This window comes from Cryptomeria japonica, chromosome 8, assembly GCF_030272615.1.
Source record: "Cryptomeria japonica chromosome 8, Sugi_1.0, whole genome shotgun sequence".
NCBI classification, from domain to species: Eukaryota; Viridiplantae; Streptophyta; class Pinopsida; order Cupressales; family Cupressaceae; genus Cryptomeria; species Cryptomeria japonica.
The window spans coordinates 30,335,238-30,361,447 of record NC_081412.1 but is presented as its reverse complement, the minus strand read 5'-3'; the positions used below and the strand labels follow the sequence as shown (position 1 = coordinate 30,361,447).

At 38.1% G+C, this 26,210-nt stretch overlaps 1 protein-coding gene across 9 annotated transcripts in view; it reads right to left on the bottom strand.

Moving 5' to 3' along the window:
- Window positions 1-26,210, bottom strand: part of LOC131034612 (uncharacterized) — a 68,156-nt gene that overhangs the window by 11,674 nt on the left and 30,272 nt on the right. For 7 of the 9 annotated variants that reach the window (XM_057966154.2, XM_057966153.2, XM_057966149.2 and 4 more), the window contains 3 exons: window positions 20,875-20,954; window positions 3,291-3,375; window positions 2,192-2,611 (listed from right to left, as the gene is read on the bottom strand). In XM_057966154.2, coding sequence (XP_057822137.2) covers window positions 2,192-2,611; window positions 3,291-3,375; window positions 20,875-20,954 — 585 coding nt within the window. The remainder of the gene's footprint in view (window positions 1-2,191; window positions 2,612-3,290; window positions 3,376-20,874; window positions 20,955-26,210) is intronic. The other 2 variants (XM_057966157.2, XM_057966156.2) reach the window with 1 other exon arrangement.

Here is a 26,210-nt window from a genome sequence, read left to right as displayed (position 1 = left end):
GAGTGCTATGACCACATGGAGTGAACCTTGTTTTCTAATGAAATAAATCTATATATTACTTTAAAACATAACCACATACTATTCACAAAAAAGAATGGACAGAATGGAATCACATCCTAATTCAACACAAACTGAGCAGAGCCCAAGGGTCAAAGTATCAAGATAAAAACAACCCCAGAAAGGAAACAACCACTAATAAATTATCCTAATAAACAAACTGTTGTGATGAGTAAACAGCTAAAGCTATAAAGCCAGTAGTCAGGGGTAGGTCCCAATCATCAAGGTTGCTAACATTGAAAGCAACTCCATGAGAAAATCAACAAAGCTATGTGGCATGTTGACTGATGTACAGCAATACTGGGTGCATGTATTCATGCCCATATGGTAAATATTAGTATAGTTGTGCTATTGTCTCAAAGCCTCCATGTAAGGCAGAACAGATGTTTAAAATAAAGTGTAGCTGTAGCAGCCTCAGCATTTTTTCCATTGTAAGGTTTGTCCTACTTTCCTGTTCCCCATTACACATAAAACTATCATAAGAAATGTTTTCAAATAATTACTAATTCTCAAGAAATATTTAATTGCATGTCTATTGAGAACTTGAAGATTCATGCGAGGATTAAATTCCACTTAAACTACATGGATTTCAACTCAAATGTAACCTTCACAACATGGGAATGTTATGTGTGTCTGATTATGTTACACGTTATTTGGGAACAAAGGCAGGTAGTTGTGACAATGGAATGAGTTTCTGGTATGGCAAAATATATTTCCCAGATTTAGGAATATAGATATGGCAAATATATATATATATATATGATATATTTAATTTCTTTTTAAATGTATAAGTTTGAACTTTGATAGCTATTTTAAAATAAAAAAACTCATAACAAACATTCAAAACTCAATACTCAAAACAAAACATTCAAAACTCATACATTTTAAAATTGAAACTGATATAACAAACATTATCAATTCAAATGAAATCTGAAATCAAAAACTATAGGAAACGGCTAGCAGTAAATCAAAAATATGAAAGTTTGAAACTTCCATAACCATTTTACAATTAATAATATGGTAAAATAGAAGTGCAATTTCATCTGATGAGGAAAAGGCAAGAACCGAGTATGGCCAACAATAATTGAATTGTGGAGCAAGGAGTGAGCCTTCATAATAAATTAGTCCTATCACAAAAACCATATTGACACCGAAGCCATGTCATGCTCAAAGGGGAAAGAACTTTATTTTTTCACCATGATATTAGAAAATAGAACCACAATTGTAGCATGTCAAAAACTATTCTAATGAGCTCAGAGCCTCAGAGTATGAAAATTTAACATCAGAACTTATGAAGTGAAATGTGAGAAAAACAAATAGCTAACAATAAAATGACATCTGAAACCTGAAACTGTAGGAAACAGCTAGGGATTTCTAAAAACTGCAGGAATACAGTAGGTATTTCCAAAAACTTCGGGAGAATTAGGATTTAGGTGATTTTTCCATAATGTTCCCCCAAACATTTGTTGTATATGATACAAGACCCTTCACAAAAATGGTTGAAGACGGCTTCTAAAGGAGTACCTGATGAGGGAAATGGAGGATGTGAGTGAGGCATTTGGGGCAGGAAAACTAGGCGGCAATACATGTATTCACATGTACATAGTCACAACAGAGATCCTACTATTTGCAATTAAAATTATTGACAATTTCCAAAATGTTTGTCCTATCATACCCTATTTCACACACATTTATATCACAATCTACAAGATAACATCTATGAGCATTAGAACAGCTAAAGTGAAAATCCCATCTACAAGGGTATTTTGAGTTAATAATTTCCAAGCATGTAAATGATTAAAAATAAAAACCTTATTGGATCTTCAAACCTTATTGGATCTTCACACCTTAAAAACATCAAGAATAGAAACATGGGAAAGAATTAGTATCTATAATGATAAACATCTATATTCTCTTAACCTATTCTGCAAGTTGGCAACCAAACAGTGACTCCTGCAAATAATCATATTAGCTCAGACAATGTCTCCTTCAAAAGAAAAAAAAGCTACTTAAAATTTTCAACTCCAAAAACAAAGGAAAATATCACCCATGAACTATAGTGACAAGGATATGATGAAATTAATATTTACTAAGCACATCATAGGCCCATAAAAACCAAATTTTCAATCAATACCTTATTCAATTGTGGTAAAACTAAGGCATTAACAGCAGCACCTACAACAGTGGCCGAAACAGCAACAGTTGAGATGAGTTTAGGTAATGTAGGATCAATAAATGCAGTGGCAGCATCTCCACCAGCAAGTAAAGCTAATGCAGGAATAATAAATGAGGCCTCAAAAGAAGCTGAACTTCCAGATTTGGGAGGAGCTGGTAAAAGCCGGAATTCCAGTCCAGTTACATGATTTGTTATAGACATGGGCTCACCAGGTCTCCATCCAGGAGTCCTTGCACTTAATCTGAGAGGGCCCATGTTCCTTCCAACATTTGATGGAGCTGCTAATGCAACCGTTGCTCTTTCCCCTTCCTGTACAGGAAGATCAGCAGAATCTGTTGCAAACCTGTGCGTACGAGCAAGTCCGTTTGGAGCACGAATCTGAAAAAGTTTTAAAGGCCAGATATAAGCTGAACATCACAAGCCACAAGATGTGCAGATTAAGAAAAACATCATATTTATATGATGCTTGATTCTCTTGATTTTAACATGAAGAAACTTCAAGTTATTAACTTTATGAACTAAGAACCTTAATCTCACACAAAATTACTTCTCTTCAGCAAAATTATGGTGTTTATGGGAAGCTTAGTTCTACTGTAAACAAACTATAACCAGCTACTGTGGCAATAAAGTGTTCTCTCCCTTTGCATAAAATGAGAACTATTATCACACAATGTTATGGAACACAAAAGAAAGAAATCTTAAGAGGAACCAAATGAATACTAGAGACAAAATTTACTCACAAATTCTCCAAATACATTTAAATTCAATTCTTCATTCAGTACTACCCAAAAAATGTAAAAACTGACTTTATGAACATATTAGGATCAATATAATAGCAACATTGACTTTGACCATCTTTGCAACATTTCAAACAACAATATTATATTTCATAATTCATTTAATCCTTGAATATATATTTGGCCCATTTCTACATGATAACATTTCAGCCTGTATTATGAGGAATTTTTTCAAGAAAACTATTTGAATGAACCCTGCTTGTATGCAAACTTAACCAAAATCCAAATGGCATATGTGGAACAAAAGCAAAAGGCATTACCATAATTGAATGAACAGCAGCAGGAAGGGTTCGCTTCATAATTTGGAGGAATCTCATCCCTTTTTCCATCACTGAAATGTTTGTGCTGCGTTCGCCAGTGAGCAGATCCTTAGAAACAAACAGAAATCAAGCATAATCAACAATCTAAGTAAAACTTACATAGAAAAACAATTTAAGTTTCTTGATAATAAGCACTGCAAAATGAATAAAAAGATTATCCTCTTTCATTTTTCATTAGCAAAAGAGCGGGAAAAGTATCGTAATCTTAAGTAAAAAACAAAAGATTATGTCTGAATATAAAATGGTGTATACAAGAGGCACACATTGACTTTTATAATCTAGCAATAAAATTAAAAAAGTTTGGAACACTGCTGAAGGGAACTCTTCAAGGAATGACGGGATCTCAATGAAAGGCATGTGTGGTTTTGTTGTTCAGGACCTAAGGATCCAATGCTTCCATAGGGTAGGGGCAGTACCCTTGTCAAATCATGTATACTTCATCATTGTAAATCAAGAGATCCCAAGATTATGTCAGCAATTTGATCGCCTTACTGACAGCTTAATTTTTCTCCCAAACAATTGTCAAAAAGTGATGCAACTAACCCATTGAAATCCTAGAGCATGCAATCAACCGAATCCTTACCATCCTCTGCCACTATGGCAAAGGATATTATGGTAGTTATTTGTGCTCTTTTACCCTGGTTCATTACAAAACTACTTACTAGTTGAGATGCAGCTTCCCAAAGGAGGAGGTAATCAAAGGATGACATTAAGAATAAGCATGCATGAATTTACCAACACTCAAGATAGTAATGGTGTATACTGTTTATGGGTGACAAAGAAAATAATTATATTGATTGTCCACAGATAAGCAAAAGCAGTTAATGTACTATGAAATATTTGATATACAGTAACCAAAGGAATATCTAAGGTATTTCCAAGCTGTCATAAAAAAAGGGCAAGCACAAATGTAAGAGAGCATATGGTAATCAAGCCCACCCCCATGTCCTCTATCAGCTACAACTCACCAGTGCTCAGGCTACTGTAAAAAGTTTCTGAGAACTTACCCCCAAGTTGCCGTTGGATTTGGGTCTAATTGTGAGTAGCAAGAAGTTTCACACTATAGTCTCAAGTTCAAATCCCACCAGTCAAGGGCTCCCTTGTAGTGCCCATGGAGATATCTACAGGTAGGGACCACACTTATGGCAACGCATGGACCGATGCCTACCCACCCTTATGTTTAACCATGGGAGCAACTTGAGGTAAGGCTGAGTGTAACCATATTAAGGAACCAAGCCCAGCCCCACGTCCTCTATGAGCTACCCTTGACTAGCTCAGGCTGGTGCGAAAATTTCCAAATAATTTGCCCCAAAGTTTTCCCTTATTCAAAGGTTAATAGTTAAGACAATTAGTGGGGCAGAATTAAGGTGGCAGGAGAAGTGCAGTAAAATACATCTTAAGAAACAATAAAGGAGACTTTGTGCTTGAAAGATCGAAGTATCTAGGTGTCAACACCAATAAAAATGTGGAATAGGAAAACTTTTGAAGGTATGAAAGCTACTTATAAGGTAGGATATAGAGATGTCGAGATAGTAGGTGATTCCTAGATGGTTATCAATGTGGTTACTAAAGGCAATTGACCTAATTGGAAACTAATAACAATCTTAGAAGTACTAGAATGGAGGGCTTAAATTTAGTCATATTATGGTGTTATATGAAGTAGCAGATTACATGCTTAATCAAGGGTGCTTCAAATGGACTTGACATTTATTGAAAGTATGGAGGTTAAACATTGGGTTGGAATCCCTAATTGAGATGGACTGACCACCATAATTGTTATTTGATGTCGTATGTTGTAAGAATAAATGCTCTTTGTGGAATCAAGAGGCTCGCATTATATTGATGTATATCTATTGCACATTTATAGAATGGCAATATTCAGTTGCCTTGGAAACTTTTATGAGGTATCATGTGGCAAGGTGCTAAAGCCTGGCATTGCTCCGGTTTGTGTGCAATGCTGTTTATGGGTGGTTGGTGTTCTTTCTGATTTTATGTTAGTTTGTTTGGATTTCTCTATGACAATGGTGCAGAGGGAATCTTCCAGTGACCCATTGCAACATGGCCTTGTTACAAACCATCATTTGAGAAAAAAAAAAAATGTTGATGAAAGAAATCTTAGTCTAGTAAAGGCTATTTTAGGAGTGGATAGCTTAGCAGATAATGTTCATTTGTATTCAAGGGCAATGACAATGGCAGATTTTAAGTATAAGTTGAAGCTGGTCATTGTGAATGATTAGGTTAGGGATGGTATCCTACAAGTTCTTGTTCTGGAGGAGTTCATGACCGGGATGAGGAAATTTAGTTGCCAAGAAAAGCACCATTGTCTGGTTTAGGAAAAAAAAACCTCGAAGGGATACTATGGATGAGGTCATAAATATATTGCAAGATTTTCATTAGCTGCACAGGCAGATAATCTGGTGTTGGAGGCATTCTGTAAGGATTTAAGGATGGATTTAATGGAACACCTGAGCTCACAAGTGAATTTACAATGCCACTTTTGGAGGATGGATGCTTATGAGGGCACTGTGAAGAACGGAGGTTATCAATGGGATCAAGCTTAATGGTTCTGTGTCTGCAATGGACCCATTTGCTCCATTGGTGGAATTAGTCTGTTAACTAGGAGGGAGATTTTGTAATGTCCCCTATTGGGAAATTACTAGATTTTACCAAAGAACACCAAATGGGGTATAAATTATATTAAGGAAGTGCAACTTACCACTTCAAGTCTTTATTTAGACTCTGCAACCAGATTAGTTATCATTATGAATGATGAAGAAACATATAACCAGCAATATTATAAAGAGAGTCCTAATCATCATTACATAATGTGCATGTGGGATTCAATAACACTTTCCTACAACCTATTCTCATTATGGAGTCCCCTGGAACATAATATAAGGTGCCTTGAGCTTATTCCTTTCCATCAAGCCCATGAGTGAGGAATGACACCCGTCATTCAGCCTCCTAGCCCCACCCAGGGTTGCTCTACTTGAATGGAACCTTGTGCTACTTGCATCCCTTATTATGCATTCCAATCTACCTTCCCAAATGAGACGGTTGATCGGATGAAGTATTAAGGAATCTACTATATAATTTATTATGCCCAATATCATAATAGCAATGATAGAAATATATAAATACATATTAACAATAATATGTTAATTACATTCATTCCTACATGGAAGACAAGATAAGAAATCAGCAAGATCAGGGTCTATGCGTTATGCGCCATTACCCAATACTTTTAAGTATATAATTCTGCCATATATTCTTATTAAATCAGAAGCTGCTTGTTTCTTCTTGATCGACTGCCTTATTTCTCTTCTTCGATGCCTTTTACAAATGAGGCTTCCTTCCTTTTATATCCTACATAATGGATAGGGTCATACCTCTTCTTCTTGAAAGGATACACCTTTTTGCAAATGTTGTCCTTTTAGAAAGTCACAACCCTTCACCATTATTCCCCTTTCAAAGGATGCAATCTTCCATCATTAATTGCAGTCTTAATTCTTAATTTATTTTTAACTAAATGCTTTTTAGGAATTGCTGCCCATCGTTGTTGGCATTGTGTTGTCATTGATGTCAACCAGTATAGGATGTTACCGGTATCACTGACATTGATGTCAACTAGTGAACAAGACATTGTTGCCATTAGAGTTTGATGTCAACCGGAATAGAAGATGGACCGGTATGGGAGAAGAGTTGATGTGTTGTCATTGGTGACAACTGGGTGACCATCTTCATGCAGAAGGAAGAACCGGTGTGTACCGGTATGCTAGAGGTGGAGTAAAGTGACCACTCAGTAAAAAGGTTGTTGATATGGTGTTGCATACAATCAGAATGAAGAGACTACATGATGGGTATTGATTGTGCTGAAGAGGTGGAATGCTATTTGGATCACATCAACACCAGAGGTGAAGTTTGTGCAGGCCACCAGATTGCTAGTGTAAGGATAACTAGCAGGACTCCCACCGGATGAAGAAGCTATGTTGCCTCTGTGTGCAGGATGACATATGGAAAACCACCGGGAAATATGTCATGTTGAAGATGTATCCTTCCCTCGATAAAGTCACACTTGTACCGGCAGAATGATTCCCTGAGATAGGCAGGTGATTGAATGCAAAGACCGGATGTACAAGCGGAAGATGAGAAAGCTTCCAAACTCTGAGAACAAGTTATGCCTCCAGAGAGTGTGATCAGAGATACACACCAGATAAGCATGTGGAAACAAGGTGTACTACTGGGACATTGAAGGAAGAATGAGATGTTGAGATGGTGTGTTTGTCATCTTAACAAACCAGTTGAGAGGAGAACCGGTTTGATGAAGAAGGACGCTAGTGAGTCTGCAGGAATATACACAGTGATACCAGGATGCCGATGAAGGTTGATGAAGAACAGTTGGAATGTGATGACTTGGTGTCATCAATGTGTCTCACCGGCAAGAGGGAAAGTATGTTGTCCACTGGCGGACACATCTACCAGAATCTGCATTGGTGATAGTTGACATGTTATGTCAACCGGTGAAACATCAAAGAAGAGATAAGGAAGATAAGGTTCTCACATGATAAAGAGGAGTACAACAAACTTAAGAATAAGGAGAGTTGTCGATAGTTGCTATGGTGCCGACAAGTGAACATATTCACAGAGGTGTTTCATCGGCAGAGCAATGAAGTGCAGGCATAAGGGTTACAACGGCAGTATAGAAAAGGTGATGGTAGGAAGGATAACCGGCAAGGTGATTTGTGCCAGTAGGGTTAGTGAACCAGTATGTGTGTACCGGTTATGTGGGTGGTCGGTGACTAAGCTGAACCGACAAAGTAGTGTGCCAAGGTGGATACCGACAGTAATGCCACGTGGAAGTGAAGTGGTGAACTTGCACAAGTCGGTGTAGAGTGACGATGAGGTAGTTGGCAGTTGGTTCAACATTAATGGTGACTACAAAGCTCGAGGGATGATTGCAGAGGGGTTGCGGCTCGAGGCAGGACGGATCTGACCATATCCATGGTGTGCACTGATCGATGCAGTTTGTTTGGATGTAGATCAAAGTTGTTGAAGCAATCCATCGAGCCATTAATAGTGATTGACCAAGGGGTGTGCTGACAGATTGATTGCAGGTTGCTGAAATAGGAAGGCGTGTTCTGGAAGGCACGAAAATGGGGGATATGTGTAGGCAGTCATCTCTCTATTGTGATCAAATTAGATTTGATTGGATTTGATGTGCCTCGTGATCAATGGAGAAAACCCTAACCGCCTGTGATTTGAATTGGCTTTTGGTGGGAAGATTGGACTATAAATATGCAAGCTAAAGATATTGTTAAGTGTTGCTGGCTGAGAGTGTTGCTGCTGCAAAAGAGAGAAAATCAGTCAAGTGCTCATCGAGAGTAAGAGTGGCAAAGAGAATCAGGTTGAAGAGTTCAACCGGTAAGAGCAAGGCAACCGGTAATGGGCCATTAAGTCTGACAGAGGAGGAAACCGGTGGTGACTAAATCGGCATAGAAGAGCCATAGCAGATTGCAGAGAAGGGAAGCTGAGAACCGGCAAGAATCAGATGACAGATATCTGACTGAGTTATCAAGACCGGTGGTGAAGAGCAGCAAAGCAGTTGAGAGAAGAGGTGACCAGCAAAGAGAACCGGTAGAGTGTAAACCAAAAAGCAGCAACAGAGAGAGGTGAACCAGTGAAGCAGAGAAGGTGTCTCACCAGTAGTGTAAGGTATATGAAATGGTTACAAGATTCACTTGTAACAGAATGATTACTTTTGTATTTGATGCTATCATTGTGATCACTGAGTTGTAGCTCGGTGCAGGGGTTGTAGCTCCTTTGGGTTGGTGCCCATAAACTAGTAGGGGTTGTAGCCCATAAATCAGTTAGGGATTGATGCTCCTTGGGTTGTGTTGTGACCATTTCACACATCGCCCCATTAAAATGGGGACCCCCTCTTTTTGCTCAGTTTTGCCTGTCCTTCTCTCTGCTTTTAGGGTTTTGGGTTAGTGAGTCAGTCGTCTGGACTGGGGTTAAGCCTTAGGGTTTCCGTTTTGATGTTTTCAAGCCGGTGTCCAGTCCAATTTTGAGTGACTGTTGGGCATCCTCGCGTAGGTTGCAATTTTGAAATAGGGTGAATCTGTCAGGATGTCAAGTAAGTCTGTCTAGGTTCAGTTGGAATTTTGAAATTTTGTTTGAGTGATTTTGACCAAATTTTGGAAATTTTGATAATTGATCCTAGGCATTGGAAATAGCCTAATTATGCCTTGTGAAGTGACTGAAGTCTTAAAACCTTGATATTTTGGCCTATGGAAGTAAAATCGCTCCTGTCCCTCAGTCAAGGACCAGGGCGAAAAATCATATTTTTATGCATCTTGGTCATTGACTTGTTTCATTTGTCTTGTGCAGGGTCGCCAAGAGATGCAGTCGTACACGAATTGAAAGTTTTGAAGATTTTGACACTTAAAATTGGCAAGATTTTCAAAGTTTAAGGTCAAATCGCTCCTGTCCCTCAGCCAGGGACCAGGGCGAAATGACTTACTTAGACCATTTTGGGCCTCATTTTGATCAAATTGAAGCATCAAGGACGCGATGGAAGGTGAAATCAACATGATAGAGCGCCAGGATTTAGTCGTTTGCAATAAAAAGTTGAACATTTGCCCTCAAGGACAAAAATCGCTCCTGTCCCTCACTGAAGGACCGGAGCTTGTTTCTCAAAATTTCACTGTCCTTGCAGGACCAAGACAATTTTTGGATTGGAAGAGATAAAGGAGGGCATCTTTTGTCCATTGAATATAATTTGAAGAAATTTGCAAACAAGCAAATGTGCCAAAAGGACAAAATCGCTCCTATCCCTCACTGAAGGACCGGAGCTTGAAATCCGAGATTGCTTTGTCCTTGCAAGATTTTAATGATTTCGCGATTTGAAGAGAACATAGAAAGTGTGTTTTATCAGTTGAATATAATTTGAAAGTGTCATCATGGTGAAAATCTATCCAAATTGGTCAAATCACTCCTGTCCTCCAGTCAAGGACCAAGGCGAATTTCAAAGGTAGCTCCTGTCCCTCTCCCAGGGACCAGAGCGATTCTTCCACAGGACAAGTCTTTGGCGAAGGTAAAGAAAGTTTTAAGTTAGAGGCAAGTAAAAGGAGATGTAACGAATCTATTGAAGATAATTTTGAAGATTGCAAAGAGCCAGTGAGGCCTATTTTGTCCCAAGCGCTCCTGTCCCTCTCCAAGGGACCTGAGCGATTTCCTCCTAAGGCGAATTTTTCACAAAGTTTAAGCAAGTTTCATGTCAAAGATAAGTGAAGGGGAGCATAATGAATCCGTTGAAGACAAATTTGAAAGTTGGCAAAACACAAATGAGCTTATAAGTGCAAGTTCGCTCCTGTCCTTCAGTCAAGGACCAGGGCGAAATCTTGGTTATTTAGCCTTCCCCTTCGAATTTTAATGAATCCAGGCCAAGGTACAAGGTGGCGATGATGTTTGGAACGCTTCGAAGAAGAACAAAGTTGCAATGACCATGAGAATTTGATGGAAATAGCCAAGGCGCTCCTGTCCCTCTCCTAGGGACCAGAGCGAAGTATGCAAGTGTGTCCAATTTTGAGTTGTCACTTCCGTTTCAAACGTTTAAGAAGGAATAAGGGATACTATTTTACACTTTGAAGGCAATTGGAAGTTCATACGATCAAATGTTTATGCCAAAGACTAAAGTTCGCTCCTGTCCTTCAGTCAAGGACCAGGGTGATTTCTATTGAAACAGTCATTTCCTTCAAAAACCATATCAAGGCGAAGCCATGCAAGGTCCGAAATGTCATTAGAAAGGTGGTGAACAAGGAGTTAATGTTAAAAGTTGACAAATTTGAGCTAAAATACAAGGTTCGCCCCTATCCTTCAGTCAAGGACCAGGGCGAAAATCACTTGAATGTCAAGTTTGCTTTGCAAAGAAGGAGTTTAGCATGTGTGAAACAAACAAGGTGATCATTGCCTACCTCACGAATCGATTTGGCAACTTGGAAAACAAGGACCAAGGAGTAAAAGCAAAAATCGCTCCTGTCCCTCACCAAGGGACCAAGGCGAAAATGGTCTAGGAGGCATTCATTTCAAAAAATTGAATCAATCAAGCTCCAAGTTACAAATGAAAATGCCAGTTTGGACGTAAGGGAAGTGACTTTGAACGTAAAAGGCGAGAAATTCAAGAACAAAATGCTAAAGCGCTCCTGTCCCTCTCCCAGGGACCAGAGCGATGAGGTTAATATTCATTTTTCTTCCCATACCTAGGCGCCAACATCATTTTCAAATTGCATTAAATGTTAAATTTCGATAAACCTTGATATTTTTAATTAAAATTGGCATTTAATGGGTGCGCACAAGGCATTTAATTGATTAATTTTGCCTTTTAAAAATCAATTACAAAGGCATTTTAATTAATTAATTAATTAAATAAAATTGGAGCGCTTGGGTTTTATTTTCCATATTTTTACAAAGTCAGCCTCCATTTTTATTTAAAATTTATTTAATTTTTTGTTTTTATTTGCCTTATTTCCAAAAGTCGGCCTAGACGTAATTAAAGAGGTGAGCGCCTATAAAGGAGAGGTATGTTATGGCATTTCAAAACATCATTCAATCATTGTTGCATGCGATTTTGGAGAGCAATAGGAGAAAGTGCAAAATCTCATCAAGAAAGGAGTGCGAATTTTGTTGCAAGTGGAGCGAATTCTCTATCATCACGTTGAAGACCCCAAAGGTGGTGGAGTTGACAAGGAAAGCGTTCGCTAGAGGAGGACCACGTTGAAGACTTCAAACTTCATTTTTGCCTAGGCGAACTTCCTTAATTTTGCATTCTTTTGTTAGAGTTAACTCTCAAAGTGAGGTATGGCGAAGTTCCCTTGTCTAAATTTTGAATTTTAAAGTCATCCTAGCCTCAATCTTGAAATTTTGAATTTTGAAATTTTGAATTTCCAGTAGCTCAATCGTATTTAGGAAATGATAAATCAAAGACTTATCATGAAGTTTCCTAAATTCAATCTTTAATCTAATCTATGTTTATGCATTGCAAAATCTATTTCTTATTATGAAATGTTGTGTAGGTGTTACGATGGCGACTCCGAAGACGGGAGCATCCACCAGTCGTCCAGCTCTCATGAAGGAAGATCAAAAGAATGAAGAATTGGAGACCAAGATCGTGTCGAAGTGGAGCAACATTTGGAGATACCAACTTGGGAAACTTCAGTACGAAGAAGTTTCGAGAGGTCCCTTACATTGGCAAGCCATCACCTGTCGCTAGGAGGATAATTGAAAGTGGCATCATTAAGGCGGCCGGCTTCCCTCCAACAATCTAGTGCCATGAGTTAATGATCGAGTGTGCTCGCCATTATGATCCCCAGTCAAGATCGATCGTGTCCAAGGAGGGAAACACTTTGGCTTACCTTTCAGAGGAGGCTATAAGTGAGGCTTTCCATCTTCTAGAGCACAGAGATATGATCTACAAAGGCATAGAAGGAGCCAGGTCCATGTACGAAGATGATCCAGACACTTGCCTAAGCATCATCAACAAGAACTAGTTACTCAAGAGTCGTCCTCGCCTGAGCAAGATTCCGAACACACCACATAGGATCGACTTCCAGGAGGAGTACAGAGATTTGATAACACTACTCAACCGAGTTACAGGAGCTCCTCAAGCCTTCTATTTTGAGAAGTGGATGTTCTACTTCATCCAAGTGATAGTTCAGGGAAAAGGAACAATTCATTGGGCTAGAATGATTAGCCATTGCTTGGATGTACAATTAAGGAGACTGAAGGCTACCAAGTCCTTCCACATGAGTTCATACATCATATATGCCTTGATCAGGAGCTTTGAATATGTAGGATTACCTCACAGAGGAGTGATTGGAAGAGGACCCGGCGAGGTCAGAGTTTGTGATTCCTATGTTCACTTGCATCATCCATCAGGAAGTAACTACAAGTTAGTTAATGATACCTTCACGATGAACATCACCAGGACGTTGCAAGGCGGGATTCACAATCGGCTATCTCAGGATGCACAAGAGCTTGTAAAGAGGTACGGTTCTTGGTTTATCCAATTTCCGAAATTTACTTATATTAGAGTTCATGGATGTCCTTCGCCTCCATATATGTTGCCGAGATATCCGACAGACAAAATTGTGTTACTTGAGGTAACTAGACAGTTGGCAGCTTATGCGAAGGCATTCAGACACAGACATGGAAATGGAGTTCCTGTGCCTATCATATTAGGGAATTCAGTTGAGGTATGTCCTAATGCTCTAGCCATGGATGATGCAAAGAAGGAGTTAGCTTTATATTCATTTTCATTCTTTGCCTTGAGAGAGAGCTTTGATCCTTATGGATATATAGAGGAGACAGTCGGTAGAAAATATAAGCATGAGTTTCAGATAGAAGACTTTATGATGAATCTCTCAGATGATCTTGAAGTAAAAAGAAAGACGCATTCCAGATTGCCTTTAGACTTCATCAGGAAATGCAAGATTTACAGAGTGGCCGACCAAGCTCAGGACAGTGGCAGACATCTTCAATCATCTTATGATCGAGAAAGCAAAGCAGTAAGGTTAGATTGGAATGAACCCGAGATTGTAGATCTAGATGTTTTGATGGCTCCAGTTTTGTCTTGTACTCGCAGATGGGTTGATGTGCAACATCAGAAGTTGAGAGAGCAGGGCATATCTATGACTTTTACTTTGGAGGAAAGACCAGCTGAAGGTGGGGCAAGTATAAGTGAAGGTAATCCTAATCCCAGAAATGCAAGCGAAGGCAACCTTCGAAGCGTAAGTGAGGGCAATCTTCATCTGAGAGGCTCGAAGAGGAAAGAGAGACCTGAGAAAAGAGAATCTTCCAAGAAGAAGCAGGAGGCCAACCGAGATCGTTCATCCGGCACATCTTCTCGACCAGAGAAGAGGACATTTGAAATGGAAGAGTCTATGGAATCAATGGTACAGAACGATAAACAGGAAGAAGGACAAGCACCTCGAAGGTCACCAAGTGGGTCTCTCCAAGCTAATGAACTACATGAAGACAAGAACGATAATGAAGTAACATCTCCTCTCAGAGAAGAAGAAACATTGCCTAAGGAGATACAGGTTAAAGACACAAGATCTGCCATCCCAGATTGGTTAAAGGAAAGACTAACAAGGGTGATTGTGATCGAAGATGAAGACAATGTGATTGATTTAGAGAGCCTTGTTGGAAATTCTCAGGAAGTGACAGAGAAGAGGAAGGCTACTAAGATGTCCAAGATGATCAGAGATGAGACAGGATCCAGGAAATTGCAGATAGCTACACCGACAGTGGACAAGTATGAAGGTGAGATCCTCGCAGAAGAATATGATGTAGAGACATTTGAGCTTGGTCCACTCACAGTCGAGTAGACACTAGATGAGGCCACCGATTCATTTGAAGCATTAAAAGACAAGCTTAGGGAAGAAATGGAGAAAAATAGAAAGCTTGAGAGAGAGGTCGGTGCATGGAGAAGCTACTTCAGCCATCTCAATCAGCCTTTGGGACGTCAGGATCCAGCAGTATCACCCGTACAGGCACTTCCCCTTCAATCAATTGGTGAGGCAGAGAGAGTCAGGAGTTTGGTCCAGCTTATGAGCTCTTGGATTGACAAATCTCATACAGTTGCTATGGAATTTGCAACAAGGATGATGCAGGCTATTCACCGAGCTATCCAGGTTCTTGAGATCACCCACAACTTAATGATAAGGGTAGCCGCCTTTGCTCATACTAAAGATGTTATCATTCCTGTCCTGCAAGTAATCAGACAAACATCAAGGAAGGTCCTAGTGCAAGAAAAGATAATGGATGGAGGACCTCATCGTTTACTTCAGTGATCAACTTTACTCCAGATGAAGGAAGTTCTCTTCGAGGACATCAGTACTAGATGCAATCATGTTGAAGAGGTTATCCACCCGATCCAGGATAGAGTGTTTGAGGTACTACGTACTATTCTTGGCAGAAGGATCTAAATTGAGACAGATGTGGATTTGCAGGAATTGGAAGAAAGGGTCAAGGTCATCTTTTGCAAAGATGCGAATGTCATCTCAGATGAGCAACGGGACCAGATGTTTGCTACCATGCTCCTGATTGAGAAGACTAAAGAACTTGAACCTGGATGGGACGCTGCTCTTCTCAAGGCTTTTGATCAGGTCATCCACTTGGAAGAACAAATGAGGAATCTTCCCGAGATTCCAATTGCTGAGATCGAAGGAATCGTATCCAGATTCATTGCATATGCTAAAAAGGAGCATTGGAAAGGGAATAAGATTCTAGAAGAAAGATTGTTATAGATGACATGGCACCTTAATTGTCGTTGGTCTATGTCTCCTAGATTTTTGTGCCAAATTTAATATTTGGCTATGCATTTAATATTGTTCAGTAAAAAGGGGACTATTTGTAATAAACCCTAATTAGGGTTTAGGTGTCATAATCTTGGCCATTGATCTTCTTTTTGATCTGGACCGTTCATTGTACTTGAGGATGCTATATATACCCTCATTTCTTTTCATTTTGTAACTAGAGATTAAGGAGAAATTAGAGAATTAGAGAGATATTAGAGATTAGCTAAGAGCAAGTTACTTTGTAGCAAGATTGAGCTTTAAGGAAGGAATTTCAAACAATCGTTGTTCATGATGGCTTTGAGATCAATAAAATATTGAAGTTATGGTGTTTTATTGCAATTCTTGTGGTTATCCTCATGGTTGTTTACTTTCTCGAATCATTCTCAATCAAAGTAGTGCTTTAGTTTGAAGGACAAAGTGTTGGACTTGATCTTTGGTGAGATTCACTTTCCAAACCACTAGCTTTTTGCTGATTGTAGGAACGCCTTGCGTGGTCAACTGGAGAAACTTGAATCACCTAAACCTTCAATCGTCTTTGAATTTTGGATATGTGCCTTTGTGGTAGTGTCTATGATCCTTGATGAGTTGAAAGATCATTTGTTACCTTAGAAGATCGCATCAATTTCAGTCGAGTTGTTATTTTATGGCAATATTGAAGTTGGTAGAATCTTGCCAAGTGTCGTCCACATTGAGTCATTGTTAGGATTAGATTAGAATTAATCTCTTGCAAGCCCTACTCTTTTGATCTTTTTTGAGAATTTGTTCAGTTTAGGAAATTCTATTTCGGAACGTAAGGCCCCTTGATGACACAGCAATCACAACGACCACTGGTGCTTATCCACACGTAGAGACCCTACTTAAAAGAACATTGGAGTCACCCTGATTGATCCTTCTTGCGATATCTTCAGCAGTCAGAGACTTTATTCAAGAGAGGATAAGGTACCCTTGGGTATTTTATTCTGTGTATGATTGTGTACAAAATACACGTCAACAGGTTGGTGCCCTAAATCAGGGGTTGTAGCTCCTTGGGTTGGTGCCCTAAACTTTGTAACAGATTTCATTGTGAGGCTGGATTGGAGCAGTAGACTCCAGCAACATTGCTCACTGAGGTTTTTCCCATCTTGGGTTTTCCTCGTACATGCTAGTGTTATGTGATGTCCCCTTATGTGTGATTGCATTTGTGATTAGTCTCCCCACTAACCGGTATGTTTGCATTGTGTTAGATCCCATAACCGGTATACACTATACACACATAAGTTAGTTAGAGAGAAAAAGTTGAGAACCACTGATTCACCCCCCTTTCAATTGTGCATTGTGTCTAACAATGGTACTCTTAATTTAATATTAATCAAACATATTAATGGATTGCCACCTTTTGTATTTACTTTGCACAAGTTCAAACGCAGCAAATTTGAGTTTTGTAATGCTGTGATTTTCTGGTGAGAATAATTCCCAAATCTCATCATCAAGTGATTTTAATGCTGTGTTTAATTGTGGGGCATGACAGTCCACCCTTCCCAAGATTGCTTGTCCTCAAGCAAAGTTTAAATTGGGATGATTGAGTTAATTCCTCAAAGGAAACGGCTTGCAACTTCTAACTTTCTTTTTATGAAAATCTATCTCACAATTCACTTCTGTCCTTAACCAAGGTATTGAAAATTTGTGAGGTTCGTAATTTAAGACAAGTTTTCTCTCATCTTCTTGAGAGAAGAAACAAGGTCATCTTGTAATAGCATCAATGGTATTTGCAAGAAACTGATTTGGTTGGCCCTATTTTTGCACAATATCATGGATGGATATCTCTTTGAAGCAAGGGCTATCTTTTCACATATTAAGATGAGGATTAGAAGCATGTCACACATCTATGATCTTAATTGCGTTGTTTTCTATTAATGCTTGTCCGGTGAGTGTCTTGGCTTTGTAAATCCTAGCAGTTCAAGTTTGAACTGTCACTTGTGATGTTGGGATCTGTATTATCTCTATGACAAGTAATTCCTTTATACAAAACCCCAGTTCAGTTGATTGGCATTGATGATGAAATTTTGAAGGGTGTTCTGCTTGTCATACGTGAAATTATGAATGATTAACTGGTCTTGTTTTGTTGGATGCCAAAGGATAAGACTGGGTGAAATGTTGTTTGATAGGCACATCTGCTCTGTCAAAAATTATTTGAGGCTTGCGCTCAGCCTTTCTTGAGGCTGTTTTGTCTTTCATTGTTGTCAGCAACATTAATGCTGAGGGCAAGATCCGAAGATTTGCCTTACCTCTAGTTCATACACTATTGAACATTGTTAATTGTGTTTATGTTTTGCAGCAGCTTGGCTGTTTTATGTAGTTGCTTTCAAGAGCTGATTGTCTTTCAGCTTTCTTAATAACTGCTTCTATTAATTCTGTATTTATACCTTTCATATTTAGATCTATAGATATGATATTTTTCTTTAAACCTCACACATCGTCTTTTCTTCACTTGTCAAATGTTTTTCATATCTTCAACAATTTATGAAAGTATGCATCTCTTGCCAAGGGAAACGTCTTTTTTTTAACTTACATGTCTTCATACATTTCTCTTAGTTGAGACGTTTCTGTTCTTTTTATATTAGTTGGCCTCATAAACAATTGTTTATTTAACTTAATTCTTGGTGCTTAAGTTAAGTCAGCCTAAACAAATAAGTAAATATTTTAATTTAACTTCAGTATGACAGCCCATATTCTTCATCACCCATAGAGGAGTGAGTTTTGATGGAGATTGGTTTCTTTTGTTTTGAAGTCTTTACAACTGATTCTAGAAAGCGCTCGGCCTATCATTACTTCTATCCTTCAACGAATTTCTTCAATGGAGATGCTATTAAGGAAGAGTTGACCTTGCTTCTAACATTACTTTATTTGACATTAATGACAACAATTTCCAATTCTGTATTTAAGCAATTTACACCTTGTATTCTTTGGCATCAATGGCATTACTACTTGGACATCAATCGCAATATTCTAACATTGGAATAATGTGGAAATTATGGAGTTAATCATACATATCCCTTCAAATAGCATGCCATAGCTGGTTTCTTAGTCTAAGATAACTATTTGGGTCTGCTATAACAGCACTACACAGTTGGGCTGTATTATTATGACTAAGGGCACTGTGAAGAACAAAGGTTATCAATGGGATCAAGCTCAATGGTTCTGTGTCTTCAGTGGACCCATTTGCTCCATTGGTGGAATCACTCGGTTAACTAGGAGTGAGATTTTGTAATGTCCCCTATTGGGATATTACTAGATTTTACAAAACAATATCAAATGGGATATAAATTATATTAAGTGCGTGCAATTTACCACTTCAAGTCTTTATTTAGACCCTGCAACCAGATTAGTCATCATTATGAAATGATGAAGAAAAATATAACCAGCAATATTATAAAGAGAGTCCTAATCATCATTACACAATGTGCATGTGAGATTCAAAAACACTTCCCCTACAACCTATCCTCATTATGGAGTCCCCTAGAACATCATATAAGGCACGTGGAACTTATTCCTTCCCATCAAGCCCAGGAGCACGGAATGACACCCACCATTCAGCCTCCTGGCCCCACCCAGGGTTGTTCTACTTGAATGGAACTTTGTGCTACTTGCATCCCTTATTATGTATTCCATTCTACCTTCCATAATGAGACAGTTTGTCAGATAAAGTATTAAAGAATCTACCATATAATTAATTGTGCCCAATATCACAATAGCAACAATAGAAATATATAAATGTATATTAAAAATAATATGTTAATTACATTCATTCCTACATGGAAGACAAGATAACAAATAAGCAAGGTTGGGGTCTATGCATTATGCATCATACCCAATACTTGTAAATCTATAAATCTGCCAACTATTCTTATTAAATCAGAAGCTGCTTGTTTCTTCTTGATCGATTGCCTTAGTTCTGTTCTTCAATGGCTTTTACAAATGAGGCTTCCTTCCTTTTATATCCTCCATAATAGATAGGGTCATACCTCTTTGTCTTGAAAGGATACACCTACTTGCAAATGCTGTCCTTCTAGAAAGTCACAACCTTTCACCACTATTCACCTTTAAAAGGATACAATCTTCCATCCTTAAATGCTGTGTTAATTCTTAATTTAATTTTAACTAAATGCTTTTTAGGAATTGCTGCCCTTTGTATTTCCTTTGCATAAGTTCAAAGGCATTGAATTTGAGTTTTGTAATGTTGTGATTTTCTGGTAAGAGCAATTCCCAAGTCTCATGTGATTTTAATGCTGTGATTAATTGTGAAGCATGACAGTTACAATTGGGATTCAAAGTGATAGGCTACTGTGCCCCCCGCACTGGCATGTAAGTTTACGTTTTCTCCTGTCACCTAGTACAGTATGTTTTGGTCTTCGGCTGTGGGCTGTATCTATCTCTGCATTTTCCCCTGTGCTGTTTATGGTTCCTTCTGAGCTGGTTCTCTGCACTTTTCTCTTCCAGGTTTTTTTTGGATATGCAGGAGAATGTTAATACTGCATTTTAGGTCTGCATAATTTTTGTTATCGTATGTGAACGGCTGTATAGGCTTTAATATTCTGTTAATTCTAGCTTGGGTTGCTTTGTTAGTATGTTAGCTATTTTATACACTTTCAATATATTAACAGATGATGGATTGTTTGATATAACAGTTGTTTCTAATGTTGCTGGGCTGGGGCCCCACATATAGATCCCCAGAGTAATATGATTGAAAGCTACAGCATATGGTAACATATTAGTGTTGAAGATTCATAAGTGAAACACCGAACCATAAATCACATTTATTATCCTAATTCGTTATTTTCTATATATCTGTGGCTTACAATGAGCACAAGATTACATAAATGCATGCTATAGCATTAGCCTCTGTAGATTTGCATTAGTCGGAAACTTAGCCAAGATCACCTACCAAAAATTCATAATTATAATCATACATAGAATAGGCATAACTTTTTAAGTTTTCTATTTACTGTATGAAACTCCCTCGCACCAAGGGAACTTTATCTTTTACATGTCTCTGTGAGTGTGCATGTGTGATCTACATAAAAATATAAATGCGGTGGAATGAATCAAATTTCTAATATATATGTTGCATTGAAGTAAATGAAAGCATTTTAATAATATTAGTACCAAATGTGCAGAATGAGATTTACCTGATTGATTCTGACTCAAGACTAACAATGTCACCGGACATAAGCTCATATTGGTAACGGCACTTTGAACAGGATACAAGCTGCCATAGGAGAAAATTTAGCATTAAAATGTGCACATGATACAATAAATTAATTGAACCACAAACAAAAGACAAGAACAAATTTTGGATTAATCTGTTTCTAATTAATCCTCGTAAGTATTTATTGGTTGTATGACAAACATTTTGCATACAATACAAGTTCCCATTAATTCTATTTATACACATTTATTTTGAAGGAGAGAAACAAGTTAGAAAAATCAGTTGCTGGCACAGTTAAGGGGAAAATTTGTTGCAAATAGTGTCAAGAAGATGGTGTAGCAATCATTTAAAAAATGAATACAAAAAATCAGTATCTCTAAAAGCTGAAGATTGAAAATGCATCTTTAACTATGATATGTAAATCAAGTTAGAGCAAATCTCATGGGTTAAAATTCTAAAACATCTACAAAAATGTGTGATAATGTCACAATCATACTTCTTATCTATTACTATTTTAATGATTTTTCCAATTTTATACCTATGTAGTTAATGCTTAATGTGAAATAATTTAATGATTCCTTACGTATGGTATCAAAGCTCCTGTTTCCACACTAGGGCCTTGAGTTCACTATGCTAAGTTGCGACACTTGATCACATAATCCTCCAGTCAACTAGTGCTCAGCACATGTTTGTTAAGTACTCATAGATTGAGTTAGAAGTTGAATCAACGTGGGTCCACTTGAGTAGTGAGGAAGTGAACCTCCTAAATATTGTTACACGATACACCTGACAGGAAAGGGAAGGTGTCTTTTGCTTCAGAACCTTTAGAAATGAAAATAACCACTTTCAGGGAAATACTTCTAGCATATAAGTTATGGTTGAGACTTTGAGCATATACGTGTGAATGTGTAATTTCTTAGTTGCCCTTGCTTGATTCATTTGATAGAAGTGGGTTGCTAAAGCTAGTTAGAACCTTGAAGTGCTTTTGTATTCAAATGACCTTTTGATATTTTATAACATACCAAGTGTAAAGTGTGATTAACCTTGAATTGGCTTGATTATTCTTGTGAACTCTATTTATTTGTATGACTATGCAACTTTTGAGTGAATTTGCATTTTCATAGCTTTTGAATGAAAAATATGAACTATAATGTGTGAATGATGCAATTGAAGTAAAAAGTTCTTATGCATGATATGCAGATTAAGATGTTTTGATTAATGCTTGTATTAATCCTTGTAGGGATGCATTTTGCATGTGTGATGTGAGAAATAAGGTGAACTTTTATGATAGATCATTTGAAAAAAGGAGTATGATTCCAAATTGACATTAGATTCTTTGTAAAAGAGCTCATATGCATGATTAAAGTAATCCGTGTTTGGTGAATTAGAAAATGCATTAGAATTCTTTGCATTGATGACCATGGTTGAGAGTTGACCCAACTTTTGCATAGTGTGCATATCAATATATTGGAGGAAAACATAGATGATGCGAGTTATGTGTTGCATTGTTGTCCTTATTTTTGTTTCCAAAAATGAAGGACCACTACGTTAAAATTTTTGTGAAAAAATGAAAAAATTTACTCTGTGGCATGCTTCCCGAGGCAAAATTTTGACGAATCCTTGGACTGGCTTAATCCTCAGTCTATCCTCGAACTACGTTTCGAATTTCGTCAAATTTTGGGTTCGTTTGCTATGTCTTTCCTTCAATTTCGGGTTTTAAAACCCCGACTGTAGGTGGAAAATTTTCTTCAAACTACAAGTTTTAATGATATTCATTGTTTTGGTTGTTGTAGGGGAATTTTTAGCTTATTACATGTGCATCTTTATTAAAAGATGTTACTTGCAATTTGTTTTAAATTTCCCTTTCTTGTTTTTGTCTTTTTTTTTTTTTTTTTGTCTTTTTTAGTTAAAATAGGGATTTTTTGACTCAATTACAAGTAAACTTGCAGTTTGGTAAAAAAACCCCTACTTTAATGGTTTTTGCATGTAATAGGGATTTTAAATCCCCATTACATATGTGCAAGTATTTCTAACTTGTTGTAGGGATTTTATTTCCCTTTTGCAAGTAATTAAAACTTGCAGTTTGCTCCAAAAAACCTGATTTTGCCTTGCAAGTGCATTTTTGACAATTTTAAACTTGTCATTTGTCCAAAAAAAACCGATTTTGGCTTGGCAAGTGAAAAAGTAAAAAATAAAACTTGTCATTTGTCTAAAAAATCCCGATTTTGCCTTGTAAGTGGAAAAAGTGAATTTCGAACTTGTTATTTCCTCCCCAAAACCCGATTTTCATTGTTTCATGGCAATTCGAACTTGTTGTTTGTCTCCCAAAACCCGATTTGCAAGAAAAACAGATTTGTTGAAGATGTCAAAGCGATTTTTTGTGGAGATTTGTTGGAGATGCAAGGCGTTTAGGATTCTATCCTATTCTCATGCATTTACAAACACATTTTTCGCCATTTAGGGTTTATTGTTACTGGTTTTTTGAGCTAAATCAGCTAACACGTGGTTCCTTCAATCCACATTTTGGGCATTTTTTACTCCACAAATCTGCATTCTCCTAAATCGTTTTCCCTTCTCTCACCTAGGCGTGGAGTTTGGGATAAGATTTAAGCTATTTAATGATCCATCAATGATGCATTGAATATCACGTTTTTGCAAAAACGTGATCCCTTTGGCTGCAAATTGGAAGGGTTTAATGCCACGAATCTTTGACAAGATGAATCGTTTTTGCTTTCCATGCTAAGGCGTTGGGATTTGAGGAAGATTTGACCTCTTCTTGTGCCTCTCCAAGTTTGCATCTTGCTGCCACGTTTTTCATATAAGACATTCTTGCAAAAACGTGTAAAAGGTTTGGCATTACGGTTTGGGTTTATTGATTGATTTTGCTTCTTCATTCCAAGGATTGTTGCATTTTTGGAGAAGCATTTGCATTTTCAAGAAAGGTATGGCTTCTTTCCTTTCTCTCCTTTTTTTTACTATTTTCTTGCTTTCTTTGTAAATATGTGTTGTTCTTCCCCCAAAAATCGGTTTTTGTGAGAGGATTTTTCCCCTTTGTATGCAATTTTCGAATTGCATTGTTCTTCCCAAAACTCCCTCTTTACTTGTATTCAGGATATTTAATCTCGATTACAAGTTCGCAGGAAATTCTTGTTCTTCCCCTACGGTTAAGGAATTTAACCATTTTTGGTTAAAATTCCAAGTTAAAAAGTGTGAAATACCCCTCCCTTGCAAATTCGGGTTTTGAAAACCGGATTATATGTTGAAGAGTTCTTCTCATTTTCATGAAAATGACTTTCCCAAATTTTCCCATTTCCATCCATTCATGTTCCCCATATCCGTACTTTCCATTTCCATCATTTCCCGCAAGTCAAAATCTCATTTTTCGTCCATTTCTCCATTTTCGAATTTACAAGTGTACTTGTATTCGGGTTTTAAAACCCCGATTGCATGTATGTCCTTTCCAACTTGTATACTTGCGAAAATTCTCCCAAGATCCGAAATTGGTCAAAGTCAAGATTTTCCCATTTCTACATATTTCCCCTCTTCCTCTCACAAAATCATGAAATTCGAGAATCAAAGTTTTACCCATTTGGAGAAGGAAGAATGATATTTGCAGCTGACTATGATGTTGCCTTAACTCTTTCAAGTCTTCATCACAGCATTCCAGGTTCACAATCAATGTCAGATTTGTCGGCATCTCCAACTCCAAAGAAAATGAAATACAAATATGACAAATATCAGAATGAGGTTGCACCTTCCCAGGTTTCTTCTCCTTTGGATCGCATCAGAGACAGAGATAGGGCACGTTGATATGGCAGAATTCATCAACAGGGTAGAAGATCCACAAGATAATAACTTGCAGCGGCTGTTGGACAGCCATATCCATCATGCATCTTCCTTCCCAATGGCTGCCCTAGAACTTGAGTTTGTTCTTGCATGCGCCCATCATTTTGACAAGGAATCAAGAGTCATCAAAAATGATGATGGTGAAGCTATAATTCGTCTTGATGCAGATACAATCGAGAAGGTCTTCAAAATACCTCCTGCACCTGTTTATATGGAAATCACCAAAGAAAGTGCAGTGGAATATTACGTGAAGAGGGAAAAAGATTGCAAGTGGCACATTAATAGGTGGATCCAAGAGCCACGTCCTTCCTTCTCAAGGTGGGCAAAGTTGTACCGTTGTGATTTCAAATGGGAGATAGGAGACACTATCACTCTTCTCAGCAGGATGATGGGCCTTGAGCATTCCAATGTCTTTGAGCCATGGATGTATCAGTTCATTATGTTCATACAGCAGTCACATCACATTTCATGGGGGGAAGTCATCAGCGATGCCTTGTGCGAACAACTTGCAGCAGTTCCTACCACCATGACCTTCTTCATGAATTCTTATTTGGTATATTTAGCAGCATCACTTAGACACTTTCTAGGTCTTTCTACCAAGGGTGATAGCTCGCTTATACCAGTTTGGGAATATTATGACCAGTTGCCATTGAAACCCAGCAGACTGCATTTTAGAAGGGTCCAAGATGCATTCTTCGGATATTTCATGTGTCAGTTTGACAGAGATCTCAAGAACAAAAGAGTATCATGAGGCATGGGTCAAGGTGTCTGAGTATGGGTGTTTGTTCCTGCAATTTCCCACCTTCACCTATATGAGGATAGGATGCTATGATGGTCAGCCATACATGCTTCCAAGATATCCAACCAATAAGATAATTCTTATGGAGTTAGGAAGACAGATCATGGCTGTTCACACTTTTCAGTCTGCTAAGCACAAGGTTGGAATGGGGATCTCTACCACAAACCCATTGAAAATTGGTCGATACTCCCTTGTCACATCTGTGAAGGCTAAGGCCATGGAGGCTGAATTGCAAGAAATCAAGCTTAAAAGGTTCAAACCTAGAGCTGATTATGATTATAGAGGTATGAAGGAGAAGATCAAGAAATCCTTTGTGCATGTTCATCGCATTGAAGACATTTGGGTAGATCTCCGCACAGAAGCCGAAGTTCTGAAGATGGATTACTGCAGGCTCACTGTTGAGCAAATTGTTGATTTGAACTTGGTGGATATCCCACAAGGGATGATTGATGGCATATACTTGATCCTGAGTACATTTCACGGAGGGTTGAGGAAGCTCCACTTCCTTTGATCCAATGGTCACACAAGGAGTGCATCTCCATCCTTGACAGATTTCAGCCTATCTTGGCCAACACTAACGCATGGCTGAAAAGTAAAGCTGTTAGACTTATAAAAATCAAGGTTGGTAAAGAAGATGATTCTACGGGGCTCTTGGACAGAAATCTGAGATT